Here is a 22,526-nt window from a genome sequence, read left to right as displayed (position 1 = left end):
GATCTCAACAGATTCTGCCAAAAAAATTAAAATCACCAATTTTGAAAAAAAACTAAAACACTTCTTTCTCATTTTGCTCGAAAGTTGTGCTGCCGACTTGTGTCACTGGTTTCTGTGACGGGTCACATATTAGTATGTTATGTGTTATTCCAGAGTTTAGGTGCCAAATAGGAAAAGGATCTGCCGTCCGCAGTTGATTTTGATATTCTATGTATTATCAAATTGCCTGAGTTTTGAGAACATAGCAGTCTCAGTACTATGATACGGTCTAAATCCTGACTGGAAATCCTCACATATACCATTTTTCTATAGGAAGGAATATAATTGTGAGGACACCACCTTTTCTAGTATCTTGGACAGAAGAGGGAGATTCGAGATTGGTCTATAATTAACTCGTTATTTAGGGTCAAGTTGTGGTTTTTCGATGAGAGGCTTAATAACAGCCAGTTTGAAGGTTTTGGGGACATATCCTAATGACAATGAGGAATTAATAATAGTCAGAAGAGGATCTATGACTTCTGGAAGCACCTCTTTTAGGAGCTTAGATGGTATAGGGTCTAACATACAAGTTGTTGGTTTAGATGATTTAACAAGTTTATACAATTCTTCCTCTCCTATAGTAGAGAATGAGTGGAACTGTTCCTCAGGGGGTCTATAGTGCACTGATGCAATACTGTAGCTGACGGCTGAATGGTTGCAATTTTATCTCTAATAGTATCGATTTTAGAAGTAAAGTAGTTCATAAAGTCATTACTGCTGTGATGTTGAGAAATGTCAACACTTGTTGAGGCTTTATTTTTCATTAATTTAGCCACCGTATTGAAAAGTAATCGAATCTAGCAGTTTTTAATGCTTTTCTGTAGGATAGGTGACTTTCCCGCCATGCAATACAAAATACCTCTAGTTTTGTTTTCCTCCAGCTGCGCTCCATTTTTAGGACTGCTGTCTTTAGGGTGCGAGTATGCTCATTATACCATGGTGTCAAACTGTTTTCCTTAACCTTCCTTAAGCGTAAAGGAGCAACTGTATATAAAGTGCTAGAAAAGAGAGAGTCCATAGTTTCTGTTACATCATCAAGTTGTTCTGAGGTTTTGGATATGCTAAGGAATTTGGATACATCAGGAAGATAACTTAAAAAGCAGTCTTTTGTTGTAGAAGTGATGGTTCTTCCATACTTGTAACAATAAGTAGAATTTACAATTTTGGCTAAATGAAATTTGCACAAAACTAAATAATGATCTGAGATATCATCACTTGGCTGCATAATTTCAATACTATTAACATCAATTCCATGTGACAGTATTAAATCTAGAGTATGATTTCGACCATGAGTAGGTCCTGGTGTCCTGGTGGCCTGTATACAGTAGCCAGTACAAACATAACAGGGGATTTATCATTACCATTTGTTTCTCTGGAAAATGTTATATGAAGCACCATTACTTCAAACGAGTTATACTTGAAGCCTGCCCTCTGAGAAATCCTGAAAACGTTGTTATAAATTGAAGCAACACCTCCCCCTTTGCCTTTTAGACGTGGCTCATATTTATAACAGTAATATTGGGGGGCGGGCTCATTTAAAATAATGTAATCATCAGGTTTTAGCCAGGTTTCTGTCAAACAGAGCACATCTATATTATGATCAGTGATCATATTATTTACAAAAAGTGTTTTCGTAGAAAGGGATCTGATATTCAATAAGCAGAGCTTTATCATTTGTTTATCCATATTGCTTCAGTTTTTTTTTGCTGAACCTCAAATTGTTAATCTTAACTTGGTTTGGACGTTTTTTGTATTTTCTAGTTCGGGGAACGGACACAGTCTCTATAGTGTGATATCTAGGTGAAGGAGTCTATATGTGCTGAGAATTAGCTGACCTCTGTGACGTGAGGCAGCTAGCAGACGGTCGGTCTAGCCATTCTGTCTGCTTCCTGGCCTGGGCCCCAGTTAGTCAAGTATAAACACTAAGACTATTTGCCATATTTCTAGAGAGAAGAGTGGCGCCACCCCAGGAGGGATGAAGACCATCTCTTTTCAACAGGTCAGGTCTGCCCCAAAAGCTCGTCCAATTGTCTATGAAACCTATGTTATTCTGTGGGCACCACTTAGACATCCAGCCATTGAGTGATGACAATCTGCTATGCATCTCGTCACGTAAGCAGGGAGGGGACCAAATCATATTACAGTGTCTGACATTGTGCTTGCAAGTTCACACACCTCTTTAATGTTATTTTTACTGATCTCCGACTGGCGAAGTCGAACATCATTAGCGCCGGCATGAATAACAATCTTAATGTATTTACGTTTAGCATTAGCCAGCACTTTTACATTTGCCAAGATGTCAGGCACTCTGGCTCCCGGTAAACATTTGACTATGGTGGCTGGTGTCTCTATATTCATGTTCCGTACAATAGAATCACCAATAATTAGAGCACTTTCATCAGGTTTCTCAGTGGGTGCATCACTGAGTGGGCAGAACCTGTTTAATGTTTTGATCGGAACAGAAGAGCGGTGTTTTGACCCACGAATATGCTGCCTCACTGTCACCCAGTTGCCCTGCTGCAGGGGCTCTGTTGCCGGAACCGAACAATGTACAGGAATCCCTGAGCTAGATGCATCCAAAGCCGTATCTAGAGCCCTAACATTCTTACTGTCCTCAATTAAAGTTTGGATGCGTGTCTCTAATTCAGAAATTTTCTCTGTCAGCCTAACTATTTCCCTGCATTTATCACATGTGAATCCTTCATTTGCGACAGAGATAGATAAACTGTACATGTTGCAAGAGGTGCAAATAACCATAGCAGGCTATTACTCACTGTGCTTGATGAAATATTCTTACTGCGGCTGTTTGATGAACTTGTAAAAAACTGGAGCGAGAGAGAGGAGAGGAGAGGAGAAAAGAAAACAGCGGTAAATTAAAATAAAAACGCTAATGACAAGCTAACGAGTGCTAACGGTTTGCAGGTGTACTGCACTCACGGATATGAAATAAAAGTGAATGATCAAAATTAATCTGATAAGATTGATCGATAATATCAGAAATATGGAGTGAATTAAGTTATATTTTATCACTCTAAAAAACAGAGAAATATAGTAAGATAAAGATTCTAGAAAAAATAAAATAATAATAATAAAAACAGCTACACAGAGCTACGATTAGCTATAGAAGTCCAACAGGAAGTAGAGAAAATACCATCCAACAGTGACACCCGCAGTTAGGGAGTGGAATCACCCGATGAGCCCTTCTTGGCCCGCTTACGCACTGCCTCCTCTGCAGCTCTCACTTCAGTGGATGGCTATCAGGAGAAGGGCTATGAGCAAATGCTGCCTCTGGACGACGTCCATACTGCTCACGTTTACACCGTGAAAAGCAAGAGAGACCTTCCTTCTAAGCCCTGCAGGACTACCTCTGCCATGGCTGGCAGATCCTATAATTCTGTGGGCCAAGTTGCTTCAGCGTTGCACACCATGGCCATTCTTCAAGTGTTCCAGGTACAAAGCTTCTCCATTCCCTGGATGATTCTAGCTCTGACACACCCACCTTTCTTGACCTCCGCAGCACCACTGATTTGGCCCTGCATGCCACGAAAGCCATGGCCCAGCCTGCCTGTGCTTGAGCGCCACCTCTGGCTCAACTTGACTGAGATCAAAGAGAGTGACAAGGTGGCCTTTCTCGATGCCCCAGTCTCTCCATCCAGTCTCTTAGGGCCAGCTGTAGAGGGATTCAGCAAGCATTTCACTGCAGCACAGAAGTCCCAGGCCATGCAACACTTCCTGCCCAAACACTCCAGCTCTGCCTTTCTCTCAAGTCTCCCCAGGACTGTGCCAACCCCTTCTACCTCACAGGCGGCACCCCTAAGGAGCAGCTTCAGCAAGCTCGCCCTGCTAAGCGTGCTAAACCGCCAAGATGTTAGGGTCCCTGGCCCTCGCGTTGAATAGTCGACACTATCACTCTGTGTTACTCCTCTGTGGGTCTTGAGTGCCCCATACAAGTAAGGGCCCACTCAACTAGAGGGATGGCCTCTTCTTGGGCCCGGTCTAGTGATGTCTCTATCAAGAACAAGGCTGGCTGGTCCTCGCCGTCCCCTTTTGACAGATTCTATAACATGATACATCCCGACCTTGGATGCTCGGGTCCTTTCGGTATGAGAATGACGGCCTCTATCAGACTCCATCATCATGCCACCTCCAGGGAGCTACCTCTTAGCAGAGTAGTGTAAAGGGTTTGACTGCTCCGGCCCTCTCACTTGTACCCTGGACCCCAAGGTGTCCAAGATAAGTCTTGTCGTTCCCTACCGTGGCACAGCGCGGTTGAATTTGTTCCCCATATGCAGTATGAATGAAGTATCGAAAGGGAATGTACTCGGTTACGAACGTAGCCTTGGTTATGAACGTAACCTTGCTTCACTGAGATACGGAACGAGTACTGCGTTATATGCCATGCTACGAGGCTGCGGCTTCAGTGTCGCCACTTCAGTTGTATGACCTGATTTCCTCTGGCGATTGCTTTCTTATATAGCCATTCACCCCTCCCATGTTGGCGGGTTTTGGTGGGTTGCATCACCACAGGCTCATACAGCTACAAAGCGCTGTCATTGTTTTAAGAAAGTTTACAGATTAAACCAATGGCAGTGCAGTTGAACTGCATTATTGAAAAAAAGGATTCGGTATCGAGGAAAAAAGGAGCTTTTCCCCATACGCAGTACTCATTCCATATTTCAGGGAACTGATGTTACGTTCGTAACCGAGTACGTTTTCCCAGCCTCACTAGCTGCAGCGTGTCTCCCAGGAAGCTGGTTATCCACTGACAGATAGAGCTGTGTTAGTTTGGACTGGAGGAGTGTAGGGATAATGGTGTTGAAAGCGGAGCTAAAGACCTCAAACAAGATCCTTGCATAAGTCCCTGCTTTGTCCAGGTGTTGGAGGACGTAGTGCAGTTCCATTTTGACTGCATCATCTACAGACCTGTTTGCTTGGTAAGAAAACTGCAGGGGTTCCAGCAAGGGTCCACTAATGTCTTTCAAGTAGGTCAAAACCAGTCTCTCAAATGGCTTCATGACCATAGATGTTAAAGCAACTGTGATTTTTGGTTTATTGGGTACAGGGATGATGGTGGAACATTTGAAGCAGGAGAGGACTACACACAGCTCCAAAGATCAGTTGAAAATCAATGTGAAGATGCATGATAGAACAGGTTTTGAGGCAGGCTGGAGAGACACCATCTGGGCCTTTTGCTTTCCTTATCTTCTTCTTATCTTTCCTTATCTGGCCGCATATATCAAGCCCAAACACTAAAATTTAGGCGTTGTATTTGATTCTGCTTTGGCTTTTGATAAGCAAGTAAAAGCAGTAGTTAAATCAAGTTTATTTCGGCTTAGACCCCTTGCTAAGGTGAATATTTTTTTAACTTGTGCTAAGTTGGAGGTGCTTTTATCTCATCTCAACTAAACTACTGCAATTCAATGTATATTGGGATTATCCAATCACATGTGAATTGGCTACAAACAGTACAAAATGCAGCTGTTAGACTTTTGACCTGCACTTGCAAATACGAACATATTACCCCGTCATACTCTCTTTGCACTGGTTGCCAGTCCGTTTTGAAATGTAGTTTTAAATTTTAAATAAAAAACTAGCACCTTAGTATCTTTCTGACCCTTTCAGTTTACACACCCCAGCTAGATATCAAAGGTCATCAAATCAGAATCTCTTATTTGTCCCTAGAGCTAGGTTGAAGAAAAAAGGTGACCAGGCTTTTGCCATAGCCGGCCCTAAGCCTTTTTATTTTACTGTTTGCTTTGCGATGAGAGGAATAAGACATAATTCACCCCAAAAAGATGTGATGTGGTTGAGGATTTGAGAAATGGATTTCCTCAGAAAAAAAAAAATGAAGTCCTCTATTCAGCAGATATCATAAACATGAGTAAGTCTCTTTATATTTATTTATAAACTTGTACTAGTTTTCACATAACGTGTAAACATTTTACTAGTTAGACTTTCCAAACTATAATTCCTGACTAAATGTATAATTAAGTGAAATATTATGAAGTTTCAATAACAATATGCAATACTATATCATTGAAAAGCTTGATGTAAATAATATAAATGTAACAAATAAATGTAACTAACAAATGTAACAAAAAATGGTGTTCTTTTAATTTATCCCCCCTAAAAAAACAGAAAAATATTCTCAGCTCTTTTTAACATAAATAATAATAATAATAATAATAATAATAATAATGATAATTATGATAATAATAAGAATTTAAGGGTTACATTCTTTCTTGTAACCCTTCCCTCTTAGTGGCACAGATGACTGAGAGGCTCATTATGCAGCTCATTATGCGGGCCTTTGTCTTCTCAGGTGTAAATCACAATGATATTCATGATAGTTGACGCCTACTCGCATATGACTTTTACCAACAAAAAGTGTCTTAGAAAATTTAAATCAATATATAATTTTCTGTGAGTGAGTAAACAAGATGATTTTCACATAATTTAGAAAGAAAAGTTCTAGGCTACAAGCTCCAGTTCTCAAAAATCCCGGGAACCATTGTTCTTTATGTAAAATTTTGCCTTATTCAAGTGTTTTAAAAAATTTTGTTTTTCACTAACCACGCATTTTCTTTCTCAAAAACACAATCAAGTACATACATGCATTTCACATATTATTATAGCCCAGTTTGTGCTGATTACAGTAAGATTAGACCTTACCCATTTAGCCTGTGTTAAACAGGAAAATTGTGTGCCGATAATGCAAGACGATAGTGGTAAACACAATTTTTTTTTTTTTTTAAGTCAGTTCATTATTGAGTCAGTGCTGTCATTTTCCATTTCAGTTCAGTTCAAATAGTGTCTGTGCAATCAAGTCGACAATATAGCTAGAAATTAGGTGTCCCCAACTAAGCAAAAAATGGCAACAGTGTCAAGGAACCATAGTTATTCGGATTTACAGTAATCGAGAAAAAAAACCTTACCTCCTCTGGCCAAATCAAACCAGCATGGTGTGGTTTAATTCCAGGCTGCAGCACAAGTCAGATTGAGCAGAGAACTTTGCAAGGGATCCGTCTCTGGGGCTCATCTAGTTTTTGTGGTCTCCGCTGACATTTAGGGCTGTAGAGGTTGTCTTTAGGTGCTGATCCACCATCTGGTCTGGATACAGATTGGATCAGGGTGGCTACGGTGACCTTGAAATAAGAATGAGACGTATTAATATTAGCATAAATGCCATTCTTTCTAAAGTGTAACAAGTATATTTGGTGTTATGGGAAGTTTTTCTGGTTCCAGTCTATATAATTAATGCAACTTAACAATCCTTTTACAGATTTCAATTATAGAAATTCCCACCATTTCCATGAAGTGTCTGCGGCAATTTTACATAGGTTGTGCGTGTCAAAGTAACATTCACATGAAAGTCAGGACCCAAAATTTCCCAGCAGAACATTGATTGCCCTTATGCATAACACCGGCTTTAACGGCCTGCCTTTTTTCCGTAGTGTTTTCTGCTGCCATCTTTTCCACGCACATGCACCTGGTCATCCACCTGATCTAAAAGAAAACATGATTCCTCAGACCAAGCAGCCTTCTTCCATTGCTCCATGGTCCAGTACTGTTGTTCATTTGCACATTGTATGTGCTTTCAGCAGTGTACAGGGATCACAATGGGCACTCTGACCGGTCTGCAGTTACACAGTCCTAAACCAGCAAACTGTGATACGCTTTATGCTTTGACACGTTCTTAATGATAGCCAGCATTACGTTTTTCAGCAATTTAACATACATACACATCTTAAAATCACTTGTGAAATATGTGAAGCACGATAAATGAAATTTACACCATGAAAATGTTCCAAAACCATTTTAAACATGTGTCTAATTTATTTCACATGTGATTTTAATGTGAATGCACAAGTTCATGTGGTTTTTCTGTAAGAGATTGTTGTAATCCCTTGATCACTGTCAGGGATTGCTGTAATAGTTGTTATCCCTGATGAATGATTCACACTGTCCTTGAATGCCCACAGAGAAATTGCTCACATCTTGCCATGATTACAGTATTTGTCAAGATGAATATCATGTGAGGTGAACTGTAGCATTTCCATAAAGCAAACATTTTCCCCAACTTCACTGTTGGTGCCAGAATTCCTAGTTTGTTGATGCAGTTGTTTTATTGTGGAAGACATGAGTATTATTTCTGTTTTGCAGGTTGGAAGAGCAGATAGATGTGTACCTGGAGGACCCTGACAGTGAAGTAACATTAAACCTTGGACCTGATATGAGAAAAATCCACTTTTGTTTCTCTCTGCTAAAGGTATGACTTTATATTGATTAATGTTTGTTGTGTTCCTTTACGTCTTGTTCTTTGATCATCAATGGCATGCATCTCAAAGCTAATCAAAGTCTGACGGGTTGCTAGAAAGCTTCAGGCAGATGAGTTTTAATTAGGGTTGGAGCTTAACTATGCAGGGCTGTGGCTCTCTAGGACCGGAGTTCCCCATCTCTGCTTTATACGGTCACTCTCTGGAAGATCTTCTACATAGATACATGATCAATTCTTCTTAATGTCAAAACACTGTTTTTGTAGGATTTATAACTTTCACAGATATCCAACCATTGCCCCATAAAGGTGTAATGACTCAGCCTGCCATGATCTGTTTTGGGCCACATCTGGACTGGGTAGGCTCCACCAGCACCTTACTACAAACAGACATTGCAGCATTTACAGGAAGCTTGCTTGTCAATGCAAGCTTACAAAATGTGCACTCTGGGGTTGAAGTGACACACAGTGCTTGAGTTTAACAGTACCAACTTTCTCAGGTTTGTGGTCATCTCTTCATCACTGTGTGTTGGAAAGCAAGGAAATTAACTCTAAATACTTGATTTGTCTGTAGTGAGATCAATTTCCAGTTTTCATCTGTATTCTTCAGTATTGTGAGCAGGCTTTTGAAGACAGTACTGCCCAAGATCATCTCATATGTCTGGACTGGAACGATCAGCACATGTATTTCATTTTATATCCTTAAACACAAACGCACAAATCATACATTGCTGTTTGTGTGACTCGATGACCACCACATCCAATAACCACAATATCATCAGCAGAATACTTCGACAATGTAGAAGTGTTTGCCAACAACAGCTTCAGCTGCCTCACTGAGTGCAGGCCATTGAACCACTGTCATGTAATGCAGTGAAAGACGGGCCATGTTCTACAGATACAGTAGTGTAAAATAATGAATCAGCTCTAGGAACACTCTGTATTGTTTGAAAGACAGCAGTTTTCTCAGGTGAGACACCGGGTTTGTACTGCTCACAAATAGACTAATAATCGTGTGTGACAAATACGGGAGCATTTTCAATCTGGTCTTTACTAACCTCCCTTTCCCTTTGCCTTTCCTGATTGGGCTGAGGCAGTTGTCTCCACCTAGAGAAGAACCATCTGGAGTGACCTGGAGACTGACACTGAAAACATAGTCGATGCTCACTCAAATGTGTTATGGCGGAGTGGGCAGCAGTGTACAGATAGCAAATGGCAAAGCATCAAAACCTTCAATCCTAGGAAGCCTGCTGAAAGGCTACTGTTTAGGACAGGATTAAGTGTCTTACCTTGCTCTTGCAGGCATTCAGAGGCAACATTTGCAGCTTTCAGTCTAAGCCATTAGTCATATGGTTTTTCATCCTCCTCATGCAGGGTAGTGTAAAAGTCAGCAAGAGGGAAAGGTGAATAATGATTACAAAGGTTTGCGCAGCAGGCTATAGACAGAGTTTGGGCAGACAGTGGTGGTAAAGTCACATTACCTGATCCAGAATTTGACTACATCTTTAGCTTTACCCAGCAGGCATACAAGGATTTGTTCATCCACAAACATGTGGCTCTTTTTAACAAATCTCCACATCAGATCTTCCCATTCCTCAATTTCAATTGTATCTGAACAATCACTTTTGTTCTGAATGAAGGTGGCTCCTTGAGGGGCTGTCATTCTTATAATCATAAATCATGTGTTTTTTACTTGGTGTGTCAGAGTCCAAGATTGCATTCTTTGTATTGCAATGCAGAAGCTATAGAAACTAACAATTGAACTCATCATCCGTAACATATCAGGCATGCTATTATTGTTGGGTGTTGATATGCAGGCTACTCTGTGATTAACATCTGACTGCATGTCTGCTGCATCATACTCTCTTAGAGGACAAACCCTTCTTGTGTTGACAAGCTACTAAAGTCAGCACTGGGACTGTTAATTCTTCTGCCTACTGGACGAGGAGTAAATTGGTCAGATAAATATTTATTACAATTACTAGTTATGGGTAACAATGTGTCCAACAAGAGTATATACACAAACAAACACTAACTCAATATCACTGAGCAGAGCAAAAAGTCTGATAGGCTGAAAAAGGATAAAGCGAGTGAGTCCCTTGATCACGAAAGGCTGTGGATTGATGAACTGTTCAACTGATGATGGATGCTTCCAGTTCTTAATCAGCAACAAAGTCTTGCCTGGGCGGTCTGCTTTTTGCACAATGGAGACAGTGTGTGTAAACAGGGTTTAACTGATTCAGAAAGAATTCAGAAAATAATTCCACAGTTAACAGCTCTGTTTAATCTGTTTTTAATTGTCACTTTTTTTTTATTATTTTTTTTTTTTACTTTGAGATCATATAGTGTTTCAGGTTTAAATATTAACAGGTTGAATATAGATGACAAAAATATTTTCCATTAATTATAAATCATAAATCAATTAATGAATATTCTCAATTATATATAGAGCAATAGAATTAAACTCACAGTTAAGGGAAACATCCTCACCTAGTTGAGAACTTGAGCAACTAATTTTGAAAAAAATAAAATAAAATAAAAAATAAAGCAAACTTTTAACATCATACCTCCACAATGAAGGCAGTGTGTGCAAATGGGGTTTCACTGAGTCAGAAAGAGAATACAAGGTAACAAAAATTTATTACAATCAGGTCTTGTAATATAAACACATTATAACTCAATATTGAGTCCCAACATATCCATTTAAATTTAGTCAGAATAAAGCAAATATTTATGTGTTTTGGACACTTATTAATGGTCATTCTCAGACCGCGAAAAATGTGCAACTTACCAGCAATGCTTTGTTAACTCTGCTGTATCCCTACTCCACACACTAAATCACATCACACACCACATAGATGGCGCTGTCCCCATTTATGCAATAATTAAACATACATTTTCCTTCATTTGCTTTTGCATATATATAGACATTAGTACATTTAAATTTTGCCCTGAATTTTTCCATTAATTGTATTAGTGATAAAAAAAATATATATTTTATTTCTTCAGAGGAGGTGTTCTTATTTATGCTGAGTACTGTATATTTAATAATTTAATTTGTTATTATTATGAAGTAACACTGTTGACATTAGAGAATACAATGTTTCAATGGGCTCAGTGATGACAGCAAAAAAAATCCATCTATGGTTTTGAGACTACAATGAACGTCTCCGCCATGTCTACGTATGTAGCAAGTTTTGCTTAAGCACAATTGCAGATGACTTAATCGTGTGCAAAATGTAATGAATTCTTTAAGCATGCCAAGGGCCTCAAAGACCTGAAAGGTTGAAGGAAGGCTATGGTTAGAAAAAGAAAGAAAGTGAAGTGTGGCCAATTATGGTGACACATACTCAGAATTTGTGCTCTGCATTAAACCCATCCAAGTGCATACATTAGAGGTCTTCACAGTGCACCCGAGATCCGTCGACCCCGGACCCGACCCGGCCGTGATCAAAGACTGCTTGTGTTTTTTGTAACTTGCAACTTGTAAAATTAGGAAAAGAAAAGAGTGAGCCAAAAAAAGTGATCTCTCTCTCTCTCTCTCTCTCGCTCGCAGACTCAAGAGTTAATACAAGTGCACACACGGTAGTGCTTGCAGACTTGACACACTCATGTTTAATATATTTCAAATCAGCAACACAATCTGAGGTGAACTGTCACATGAATGTTTTCTATTACGCTCAAATTTCGTTAAGGCATTTTAGCTTGATAAAGCTAACACGCATGTGCAGTCATGTTTCTATGGCAAGCAGTGAGGGACACTTCGACCGCCAAACCGCGTTTTACATTTTCTCCCATTTTTATAATATTATAAATGAACCGTTTAATCTTAAAGTTTTAGTGGTTCAGATTCAGACTCGATGCTGAGCAGAGAGCACAGACAGAGATCAGATGATAGTAAATAAATAATGTCAGCGGCCATGGCATTGCACAAGCCATCGTTATTATAGTTCAAAAGGCAAACAGTGTAAGTTATTATGCGAATTAACTCGAGTCAGAATGTACATGTGCACAGTAGCATTTGTCATCCGTCACCGTGACATCAAGTGGACTTCTGAAGCTGAAATAATGAGTGGATTCAGCTTGGACTTGGAATAACATGAATAACTTTCTTGACGGAGGATTGTAAATGCATCACAGTCAGTCAGGTACAAGGAAGAGAGACCACGGCTCTTTAAATTAGGTAAGACAAAAAGCTGTATTCTTCGCAACAGGTTTATTGACTTGTAATAGCAATTTAAGGTGGAATATGTCAACGTCGGGTCCAGTCGGGTCTGTGTCTTCCCGGCGGGTTCGGGTCCAGATATCAAGTAATATACGGGTCCGGGTCGGGTCCGGGTAGGCATTTCTCGGATCTACACGGGTCCGGGTCCAGCTTTTGAAATAATAGACGGGTTCGGGTCGGTTCGGTGTAGTACATTACGGGTCTCTGTCGGGTTCGGGCAAGAATTTTTGGACCCGTGAAGACCTCTAGCATACATACATACATACATACATACACACACACACACACACACACACACACACACACACAGAGAGAGAGAGAGAGAGAGCAGTGGGCAGCCATATTGTTGCGGTGCCCAGGGAACAAGCAGTTGGGGGTTCTGTGCCTTGCTCAAGGGTCACACCTCATTCTGGTATTGAAGGTGGAAGGGAGCGCTGGTTATTCTATCCCCTAACCTACAAGAGACTCAAAATCGCAACCTTTGGATTACAAGACTCTGACTCTCTATCCATTAGGCCACGACTGCCCCACAGGAGAGATACAAAGTTGGGAGTGTAGGAGTGAAAAAGTAGGAATAAGGAAGTATGGGAAGTGGACAGTTTTGTGTTGGAGGAGAGGTTTATTATGAGTAAGGGATAAAATATTAGGCTTTTGGTAAGATAATATGTAAATTAGAGTTAATTGTGAAAATGGAATTTGGTTGTGTGGTAGTTATTGTGACATATAGAACTGGGACACATTCATTAAGAGTGCCAGTGTTGCAAGGACAGTCTTAGCCAACTGTTATGTGCCGTTCACACTGAGAATGATGACTAAAAAAAGATATACCGTATTTTCTGCACTTTTTTTCATAGTTTGGCTGGTCCTGCGACTTATACTCAGGTGCGACTTATTTATCAAAATTAATTTGACATGAACCAAGAGAAATGAACTAAGAGACATGAACCAATAGAAAACATTACCGTCTACAGCCCCGAGGGGGAACTCTATGCTGCTCAGTGCTCCTGCAGCCTACTGTAGACTGTAATGTTTTCTCTTGGTTCTAAATAAATACGACTTATAGTCCAGTGCGACTTATATATGTTTTTTTTTTTTTTCTCATCATGACGTATTTTTGGACTGATGTGACTTATACTCAGGTGCGACTTATAGTCCGTAAAATACGGTAACTATAGCCGAAAGCCCTGTTCAGACCACTAAATTTTTTTGTTGCATATGACAGTCACTGTGTCAGATTATGTGATTTTGACTGGATAAAATCTTGTCATGTAGTGGGTACCAAACATGCCAGACTTACACGTTGCTTCCTGACCAGTCATGACGTCTACCACGTGTGTATGGTCATCAAGAAGCCTCAGCTGCAGACTTGCTTCCTAATCAACAGCAGCAATGGATACCTAAGTTTGGTGTTTTGTACTGGCTGTGTTGTCCTCAGAAAAGCAAAAAAAGAAAGAAAACTCAACAGTGGACAAGTTCCTGACTTGCTCAATGAGGACAATGTGGGGTGTCAATCCTGTTTATAGTTTTATTTTTAGCTAGCCAAATGATAAAGCTTAAATTAAGCAGTATGCAGCTCCAATATATCAATGTAATTTTACACTTCAGAAGTACAGTGTGTTTTATGTAGTCACTTGGGGTAAACACAGAGCTTTTAAAAAAAAATCTTCAGGTGATGATACATGGGGCAGTGTCAGATCGGTTGTAGGACTGTGTCTTGACAGTTTTGCCCATTGACAGCAACATTGTTGCCTGGGAACATTGCTTAACCCTTGTGCATTGTTCAAATTCACTACCCTTTCGAGTTGTTCGTGGATGAAAACATCCACTCAATTAAACTGCTGTAAAAGTGTATCAGATTCATATTTTTTTTCAATTTTTTTTGCATAAATCTGTTAATCAACTTCAGTCCTTATTTAAAACTACCAAATGTTAAAAAAAAAAAATCCAAGAATTTAACTCTTTAATTGCCAAGTTCATAAATGATGTCACTGATTTGGGGGAAAAAAACACACAAAATGACTTATTTTCAATATAAAAGTAATTGTGGCTGGATTTGTTTTTTACTTTTTTTAACAGTCTTGGGCATGTCAAAGATTAGTAGCAACATTGGCTTTGATGCATTGTTAATTTTGTGCAGCATTAGATTACATTTTTTTTCTCTCTAATTAGTTGTTGGTGGCTGTTTTTTTTCCCATTGACTTCCATTATAACGATATTTTTTGATTGCAAAGCCATGACACCATATAATCATGCATTCTTGATTGTTTGTGGTTTTCCCTTTTGGGAAGAGGTAAAAAAATATATTTTTACAGTTGATCACTACGTGGGACCATTAACCCTTTAGATAGGCCTGTGCAAAAAAAGGCTTAGTTTCTGGCTTGTATATGGAGTTATATGGAGTATAACAGCAAATTATAGTGTTTGTGTGTGTGTGAGATTCTTGATTGTTGGTGGTTTTCCCTGTTGGGAAGAGGTAACATTTGTTATTTTTACAGTTGATCTCTAGGTGGGACCATTAACCCTTTGGATAGGCCTGTGCAAAAAAAGCTTAGTTTCTGACTTGTATATGAAGCTATATGGAGTATAACATAGGTATTTTTTTACCTCTTCCCAAAAGGGAAAACCACAAACAATCAAGAATGCATGATTATATGGTGTCATGGCTTTGCAATCAAAAAATGTCGTTATAATGGAAGTCAATGGGGCAAAAACAGCCACCAACAACTAATTAGGGAGAAACAATTTAAATCTCATGCTGCACAAAAACTAACAATGCATCACTTTTTATATTGAAAATATGTAATTTTGTGTGTTTTTTTCCCAAATCAGTGACATCATTTATGAACTTAGTAATTAAAAAGTTAAAATCTTGGATTTTTTTTCAAATATTTGGTAGTTTTGATCAGGACTGAGGTTGATTAATAGATTTATGCAAAAAAAAATTGAAAAAAAATATTTATCTGGTACATTTTTACAGCAGTTTAATTTAGTGGATGTTTTCATCCACGAACAACTCGAAAGGGTAGTGAATTTGCCCAGAGTGTACCGTTGAGTTTTAAAAAAAAAAAATCAAAGCATTTTCCCAAAATATGGGTCAAAATAAGATTTGTCACCAAAAATCATTCCATTAGCTCAAACACAGAGAAAGTTGTGGCCAAAATAAGACTCAACTTTACCCCCTAGTGGACGAAAACGTCCCCAACAACGCATAAGGGTTAAAAAAAATTTCCCATGTACCATCAGCCTTCGACTGATACATTACTCCACCAAAAGTTGTTAATATGTTGAATGCACATATAAAAAATGCAATACCATTTCCTTGGCATAATTTATTTATTTTTTAAGTTCTTCATCATGTCCATTTATTTCTGTTTTTAATTGCACAATAAAACAGTTAACAATTGCTGTTTGAGTTTACAAACTGTTTATTTCTCTGCACTGAAGGACAGTGACAGGAAGGGTTTCCATTATTTGTTCAGGAAGGATGTGGAGGATTTCAGCTACTTGCTTTGACAAAGTTACGCCACTCATCCAAAGAGCAGGCAAATTAAATTTAGAGGATCCATCAGTGCAAGAACACTACGATTCCTTTAGGGCAATTCGATAAAAAAAAAAAAAAAAAATACTGATTCATGTACTGTGAAAAGAATGTTTGTAAGCAAACAGATGTGGGGCACCATTGACTATTTGTTTGGTTTCCAGTACCGGATCGGTCGTAGTACCATAAAGGATGGTCAGTTGAATGCATTTGATGTAAACAACAGGAAGATTGACATTTCACAAGAAAGGGTGGCTGTCCCAAGAACATGGCCTGGTTTCAGAGACAGGACTTAGATTAAGCCAGAACTAGGCCATAATTAAATTAGCACATATAAAAGCTTTTTATAAAAGTTCATACATTACTGTTATGCATATTTAGACAGAACAATGGCACTGACTTATTTTAAGTAGGGCTGGTAATTTAATGTGTTAATTAGATGAATTAATTATAGAGAAAAATAACGTGGTGAAATCATTAACGTATTTATTACTCTTGCCTTGCCCCGGACCTATGTGGAATATCTGCCATTTCATAAAGTCGATTGATGTTTAATATGAGGCAGACCAACAACTTGCTGAATGACGGAGCCTAGAAAATGTCCCTGAAATAAAAGATATGGGGCAAAATGGCAGTTTTGAATTTTGTCTCATATTTACATCACCACAATGACATTTAATGTCAGGAACACAACTGGACACAGATGCAGGTTACAGTGTGAGATCAATTTATTCAAAAAGTCAAAAAGAAAAAACTCCCTCCAACGAACAGATACAGGCCGGGAAATGAGGAAAAGGTCCAACAGAAAAATAAGAGACTTCAATGTCCTTGAATAAACACCTGGTAGGGGGCGCCCAACTGCGCGGCCGCGTAGAAAGCGTAGAGGGGAGGAAGCCACGGGAGAGCCAGTGACAGAGCAAACAAAAACTCTTCTGAAGAATGCCGGTGCCCGGTCTTGGAAAAGAGGGAGAGGAAAAAATAGAAAAACAAAACCAAACCAGTAGCAGCAAACAATGGCACGACAGAATCAATCAATCACCTTTATTTATATAGTGCTTTAAACAAAATACATTGCGCCAAAGCACTGAACAACATTCATTTGGAAAACAGTGTCTCAATAATGCAAAATGATAGTTAAAGGCAGTTCATCATTGAATTCAGTTATGTCATCTCTGTTCAGTTGAAATAGTGTCTGTTTTAATTTGCAATCAAGTCAATGATATCGCTGTAGATGAAGTGACCCCAACTAAGCAAGCCAGAGGCGACAGCGGCAAGGAACTGAAACTCCATCGGTGACAGAATGGAGAAAAAAACCTTGGGAGAAACCAGGCTCAGTTGGGGGGTCAGTTCTCCTCTGACCAGACGAAACCAGTAGTTCAATTCCAGGCTGCAGCAAAGTCAGATTGTGCAGAAGAATCATCTGTTTCCTGTGGTCTTGTCCTGGTGCTCCTCTGAGACAAGGTCTTTACAGGGGATCTGTATCTGGGGCTCTAGTTGTCCTGGTCTCCGCTGTCTTTCAGGGCAGTAGAGGTCCTTTCTAGGTGCTGATCCACCATCTGGTCTGGATACGTACTGGATCCGGGTGACTGCAGTGACCCTCTGATCTGGACACAGACTGGATCTGGTGGCCACGGTGACCTCGGAACAAGAGAGAAACAGACAAATATTAGTGTAGATGCCATTCTTCTAATGATGTAGAAAGTACGGTGTTATGTGAAGTGTTCCGGTTCCAGTTTACCTAATTAATGCAGCCTAAAAATCCTTTAACGGATTTGGATATTAAAAGCATATTAGTATGTTATGTGTATGCCAGGTTAAAGAGATGGGTCTTTAATCTAGATTTAAACTGCAAGAGTGTGTCTGCCTCCCGAACAATGTTAGGTAGGTTATTCCAGAGTTTAGGAGCCAAATAGGAAAAGGATCTGCCGCCCGCAGTTGATTTTGATATTCTAGGTATTATCAAATTGCCTGAGTTTTGAGAACGTAGCGGACGTAGAGGAGTATAATGTAAAAGGAGCTCATTCAAATACTGAGGTGCTAAACCATTCAGGGCTTTATAAGTAATAAGCAATATTTTAAAATCTATACGATGTTTGATAGGGAGCCAGTGCAGTGTGGACAGGACCGGGCTAATATGGTCATACTTCCTGGTTCTAGTAAGAACTCTTGCTGCTGCATTTTGGACTAGCTGTAGTTTGTTTACCAAGCGTGCAGAACAACCACCCAATAAAGCATTACAATAGTCTAACCTTGAAGTCATAAATGCATGGATTAACATTTCTGCATTTGACATTGAGAGCATAGGCCGTAATTTAGATATATTTTTTAGATGGAAAAATGCAGTTTTACAAATGCTAGAAACGTGGCTTTCTAAGGAAAGATTGCGATCAAGTAGCACACCTAGGTTCCTAACTGATGACGAAGAATTGACAGAGCAACCATCAAGTCTTAGACAGTGTTCTAGGTTATTACAAGTAGAGTTTTTAGGCCCTATGATTAACACCTCTGTTTTTTCTGAATTTAGCAGTAAGAAATTACTCGTCATCCAATTTTTTATATCGACTATGCATTCCATTAGTTTTTCAAATTGGTGTGTTTCACCGGGCTGCGAGGAAATATAGAGCTGCGTATCATCAGCATAACAGTGAAAGCTAACACCATGTTTCCTGATGATATCTCCCAAGGGTAACATATAAAGCGTGAAGAGTAGCGGCCCTAGAACTGAGCCTTGAGGTACTCCATACTGCACTTGTGATCGATATGATACATCTTCATTCACTGCTACGAACTGATGGCGGTCATACAAGTACGATTTAAACCATGCTAATGCACTTCCACTGATGCCAACAAAGTGTTCAAGTCTATGCAAAAGAATGTTGTGGTCAATTGTGTCAAAAGCAGCACTAAGATCCAATAAAACTAATAGAGAGATACACCCACGATCAGATGATAAGAGCAGATCATTTGTAACTCTAAGGAGAGCAGTCTCAGTACTATGATACGGTCTAAATCCTGACTGGAAATCCTCACATATACCATTTTTCTCTAAGAAGGAATATAATTGTGAGGATACCACCTTTTCTAGTATCTTGGACAGAAAAGGGAGATTCGAGATTGGTCTATAATTAACTAGTTCTCTGGGGTCAAGTTGTGGCTTTTTTATGAGAGGCTTAATAACAGCCAGTTTGAAGGTTTTGGGTACATATCCTAATGACAATGAGGAATTAATAATAGTCAGAAGAGGACCTATGACTTCTGGAAGCACCTCTTTTAAGAGCTTAGATGGTATAGGGTCTAACATACATGTTGTAAGTTTAGATGATTTAACAAGTTTATACAATTCTTCCTCTCCTACAGTAGAGAATGAGTGGAACTGTTCCTCAGGGGGTCTATAGTGCACTGTCTGATGCGAAACTGTAGCTGACGGCTGAATGGTTGCAATTTTATCTATAATAGTATCGATTTTAGAAGTAAAGTAGTTCATAAAGTCATTACTGCTGTGGTGTTGGGAAATGTCAACACTTGTTGAGGCTTTATTTTTCGTTAATTTAGCCACTGTATTGAATAAATACCTGGGGTTATGTTTGTTTTCTTCTAAAAGAGAAGAAAAGTAATCAGATCTAGCAGTTTTTAATGCTTTTCTGTAGGATATGCTACTTTCCCGCCAAGCAATACGAAATACCTCTAGTTTTGTTTTCCTCCAGCTGCGCTCCATTTTTCGGGCTGCTCTCTTTAGGGTGCGAGTATGCTCATTATACCATGGTGTCAAACTGTTTTCCTTAACCTTTCTTAAGCGTAAAGGAGCAACTGTATTTAAAGTGCTAGAAAAGAGAGAGTCCATAGTTTCTGTTACATCATCAAGTTGTTCTGAGGTTTTGGATATGCTAAGGAATTCGGATACATCAGGAAGATAACTTAAAAAGCAGTCTTTTGTGGTAGAAGTGATGGAACAAGACTTGACTGGATCAGACAGAATGGCTACACATGGACTAATGTCAAACAACCATCTGGCACCGATAGGCGTGACAGACAAGAATAAATAGAGCAAGAGATGAGCAGACATTGAATTCAGGTGAGTGGAGTCAAACAATTAGAAGCAGAGACTGTAGTGATGAGGGGGAGGGAGGAGCACCACAGATAGGTGCAAGACAAATGATCAAAACCAAAACAAAACACTGTATACACGAAATGCAGACATATACAAAAACACACACACACACACACACACACACACTGAAGAATGGGGTGATCAGACAGTGGACATGACAGTATTCCCCCTCGGACGGACACCACCAGGCGCTGCAGGAAGGGGCTCACCTAGTTGCCAATAGAAGTCCTCGACCAGTGTCCAATCCAAGATGTCCCAGGCTGGAACCCAGCTCCTCTCCTCTGGGCCATAGCCCTCCCAGTCCACAAGATATTGAAAACCTCAACCCCTACGTCGGACATCTAGCAACTTCCACACTGTATAGACCGGGGAGCCATCCACTAGACGGGGGGAGGGGGGTTGGGGCAGATGGAACAAGAGGGGAATGGAACAGAGGTTTAACGCTGGAAACATGAAAAACAGGGTGCACCCGGCCAAGCGTGGTAGGGAGCTTGAGCTGCACCGCCGCCGGACTCAGGACCTTGGTGATCTGGTATGGCCAATGAACCTGGGTGCCAACTTGTGTGAGGCTACCCTGAGAGGCAGGTCCTTGGTGGAGAGCCATACCCTTTGACCACACACATAGTGGGAAGCAGGAGTCCGGTGATGGTCGGCCGCTGCTTTGGTCCTCCTATTAGCCTGGGCCAAGGCCGCCTTAGCCCTCTTACAGGTGCGTAGACACGATTGGACAAAAGCCAAAGCAGACGGGACCGCAGCTTCAGGTTCCTGTGTGGGAAACAAGGGAGGTTGGTAACTGACAGAACACTGGAATGGGCACATAACTGTGGCAGAAGCCGGAAGGGAGTTATGGCCGTATTCTACCCAGGACAGCTGTTGACACCGGGAGCTGGGATTGTGGGATGCCAGGCAGCGAAGAGTACGTCCCAAATCCTGGTTTGCCCGCTCGGACTGCCCGTTGGTCTGGGGATGGAATCCTGAAGACAGACTTGTAGATCTGCCAACAGAACTCCCTCCAAAACCGAGAGACAAACTGGGGACCCCTATCAGATACCACGTTGACCGGAAGACCATGAATCCGGAATACATGATCAACCATCACCTGAGCAGTCTCTTTGGCTGAGGGGAGATTGGGAAGGGGAATGAAATGGGCCGCCTTAGAGAAACGGTCCACCTTAGATTCTGGGAGGCCTTAGAAACGATTACCCTTAGATTCCGGGAGGCCAGTGACAAATGAGTGACCCCACTGACTTACTTCAGAGCGCAACTTGGTGGGAACAAACATATTACCCGCTGGACCCCCCTTCGGCACAGGCCCCTTAAGTAGGGCCTCCTCTACTCGTCTCTCGATGTCCCAAGAGAGGGATACCACCACCCCTTTTTGCAAGATGGTGTCTGCTGACTCTTTGTGATCCGTCCAGACCAGGAAGGGCCAAGCTCCGCCCTCCAACCAGTGATGCCACTCCCCCAAAGCCAGCCTGACCGCCAACAGCTCCCGATTACCTATGTCGTAATTCCATTTTGGGGGACTCAGGCGGTGGGAGAAGAAGGCACAGGGATGCACCTTTCCATCCTGGTGCGACCGCTGAGATAGGACCGCGCCCACACCGGCATCGGAGGCATCCACCTCAACAATGAATTGACATTCAGGGTCTGGAATAGACAAGACAGGAGCAGAGATAAAACAGGACTTTAATTTATCAAAGGCCTCCTGTGCTCCAGTATACCACTTAAACGTTACCTTGGGAGAGGTGAGTGCCGTTAAAGGTGCAGCAATCTGACCAAAGTTCCGGATGAACCACCGATAGAAGTTGTCAAACCCCAGGAACCACTGCAGAGCTTTACGAGAGTCAGGAGCTGGCCACTCAGCAACAGCCCTTACCTTACAAGGGTCCGCTTTGATCTCCCCCGCAGAAACAATGAACCCCAGGAACGGAACCGACTGGGCATGGAAGACGCACTTCTCCACCTTAACATAGAGCTGGTTCTTCAGCAGCTGTTGCAACACCTGGCGAACATGCTGAGTGTGTACCTGAAGAGATGGGGAAAATATCAAGATATCAAGATACACAAAGACAAAGGGATTCACCATGTCTCTCAACACGTCGTTAACCAAGGCCTGGAAGACAGCTGGGGCATTGGTCAGACCAAATGGTAGGACCCGGTACTTAAAGTGTCCCGTGGGTGTGTTGAAAGCTGTCTTCCACTCATCCCCCTCAAATATGCGAATCAGGTGATAGGCATTCCGAAGGGCTAGCTTGGTGAAGACCTTGGCTCCCTGCAAATAGCTCAAAGGCAGATGACATAAGAGGCACCATATATGATGATAGATTGCAAGCACATC

At 40.7% G+C, this 22,526-nt stretch overlaps 1 protein-coding gene across 1 annotated transcript in view; it reads left to right on the top strand.

Moving 5' to 3' along the window:
- Positions 1-22,526, top strand: part of kif6 (kinesin family member 6) — a 264,616-nt gene that overhangs the window by 116,307 nt on the left and 125,783 nt on the right. Inside the window, exon 11 of the mRNA XM_052620016.1 lies at positions 8,203-8,308. Within this exon, the coding sequence (XP_052475976.1) occupies positions 8,203-8,308 (106 nt within the window). The remainder of the gene's footprint in view (positions 1-8,202; positions 8,309-22,526) is intronic.

This window comes from Carassius gibelio, chromosome A17 (assembly GCF_023724105.1).
Source record: "Carassius gibelio isolate Cgi1373 ecotype wild population from Czech Republic chromosome A17, carGib1.2-hapl.c, whole genome shotgun sequence".
Lineage (NCBI taxonomy): Eukaryota > Metazoa > Chordata > Actinopteri > Cypriniformes > Cyprinidae > Carassius > Carassius gibelio.
This window is presented reverse-complemented; position numbering and strand designations above follow the sequence as displayed.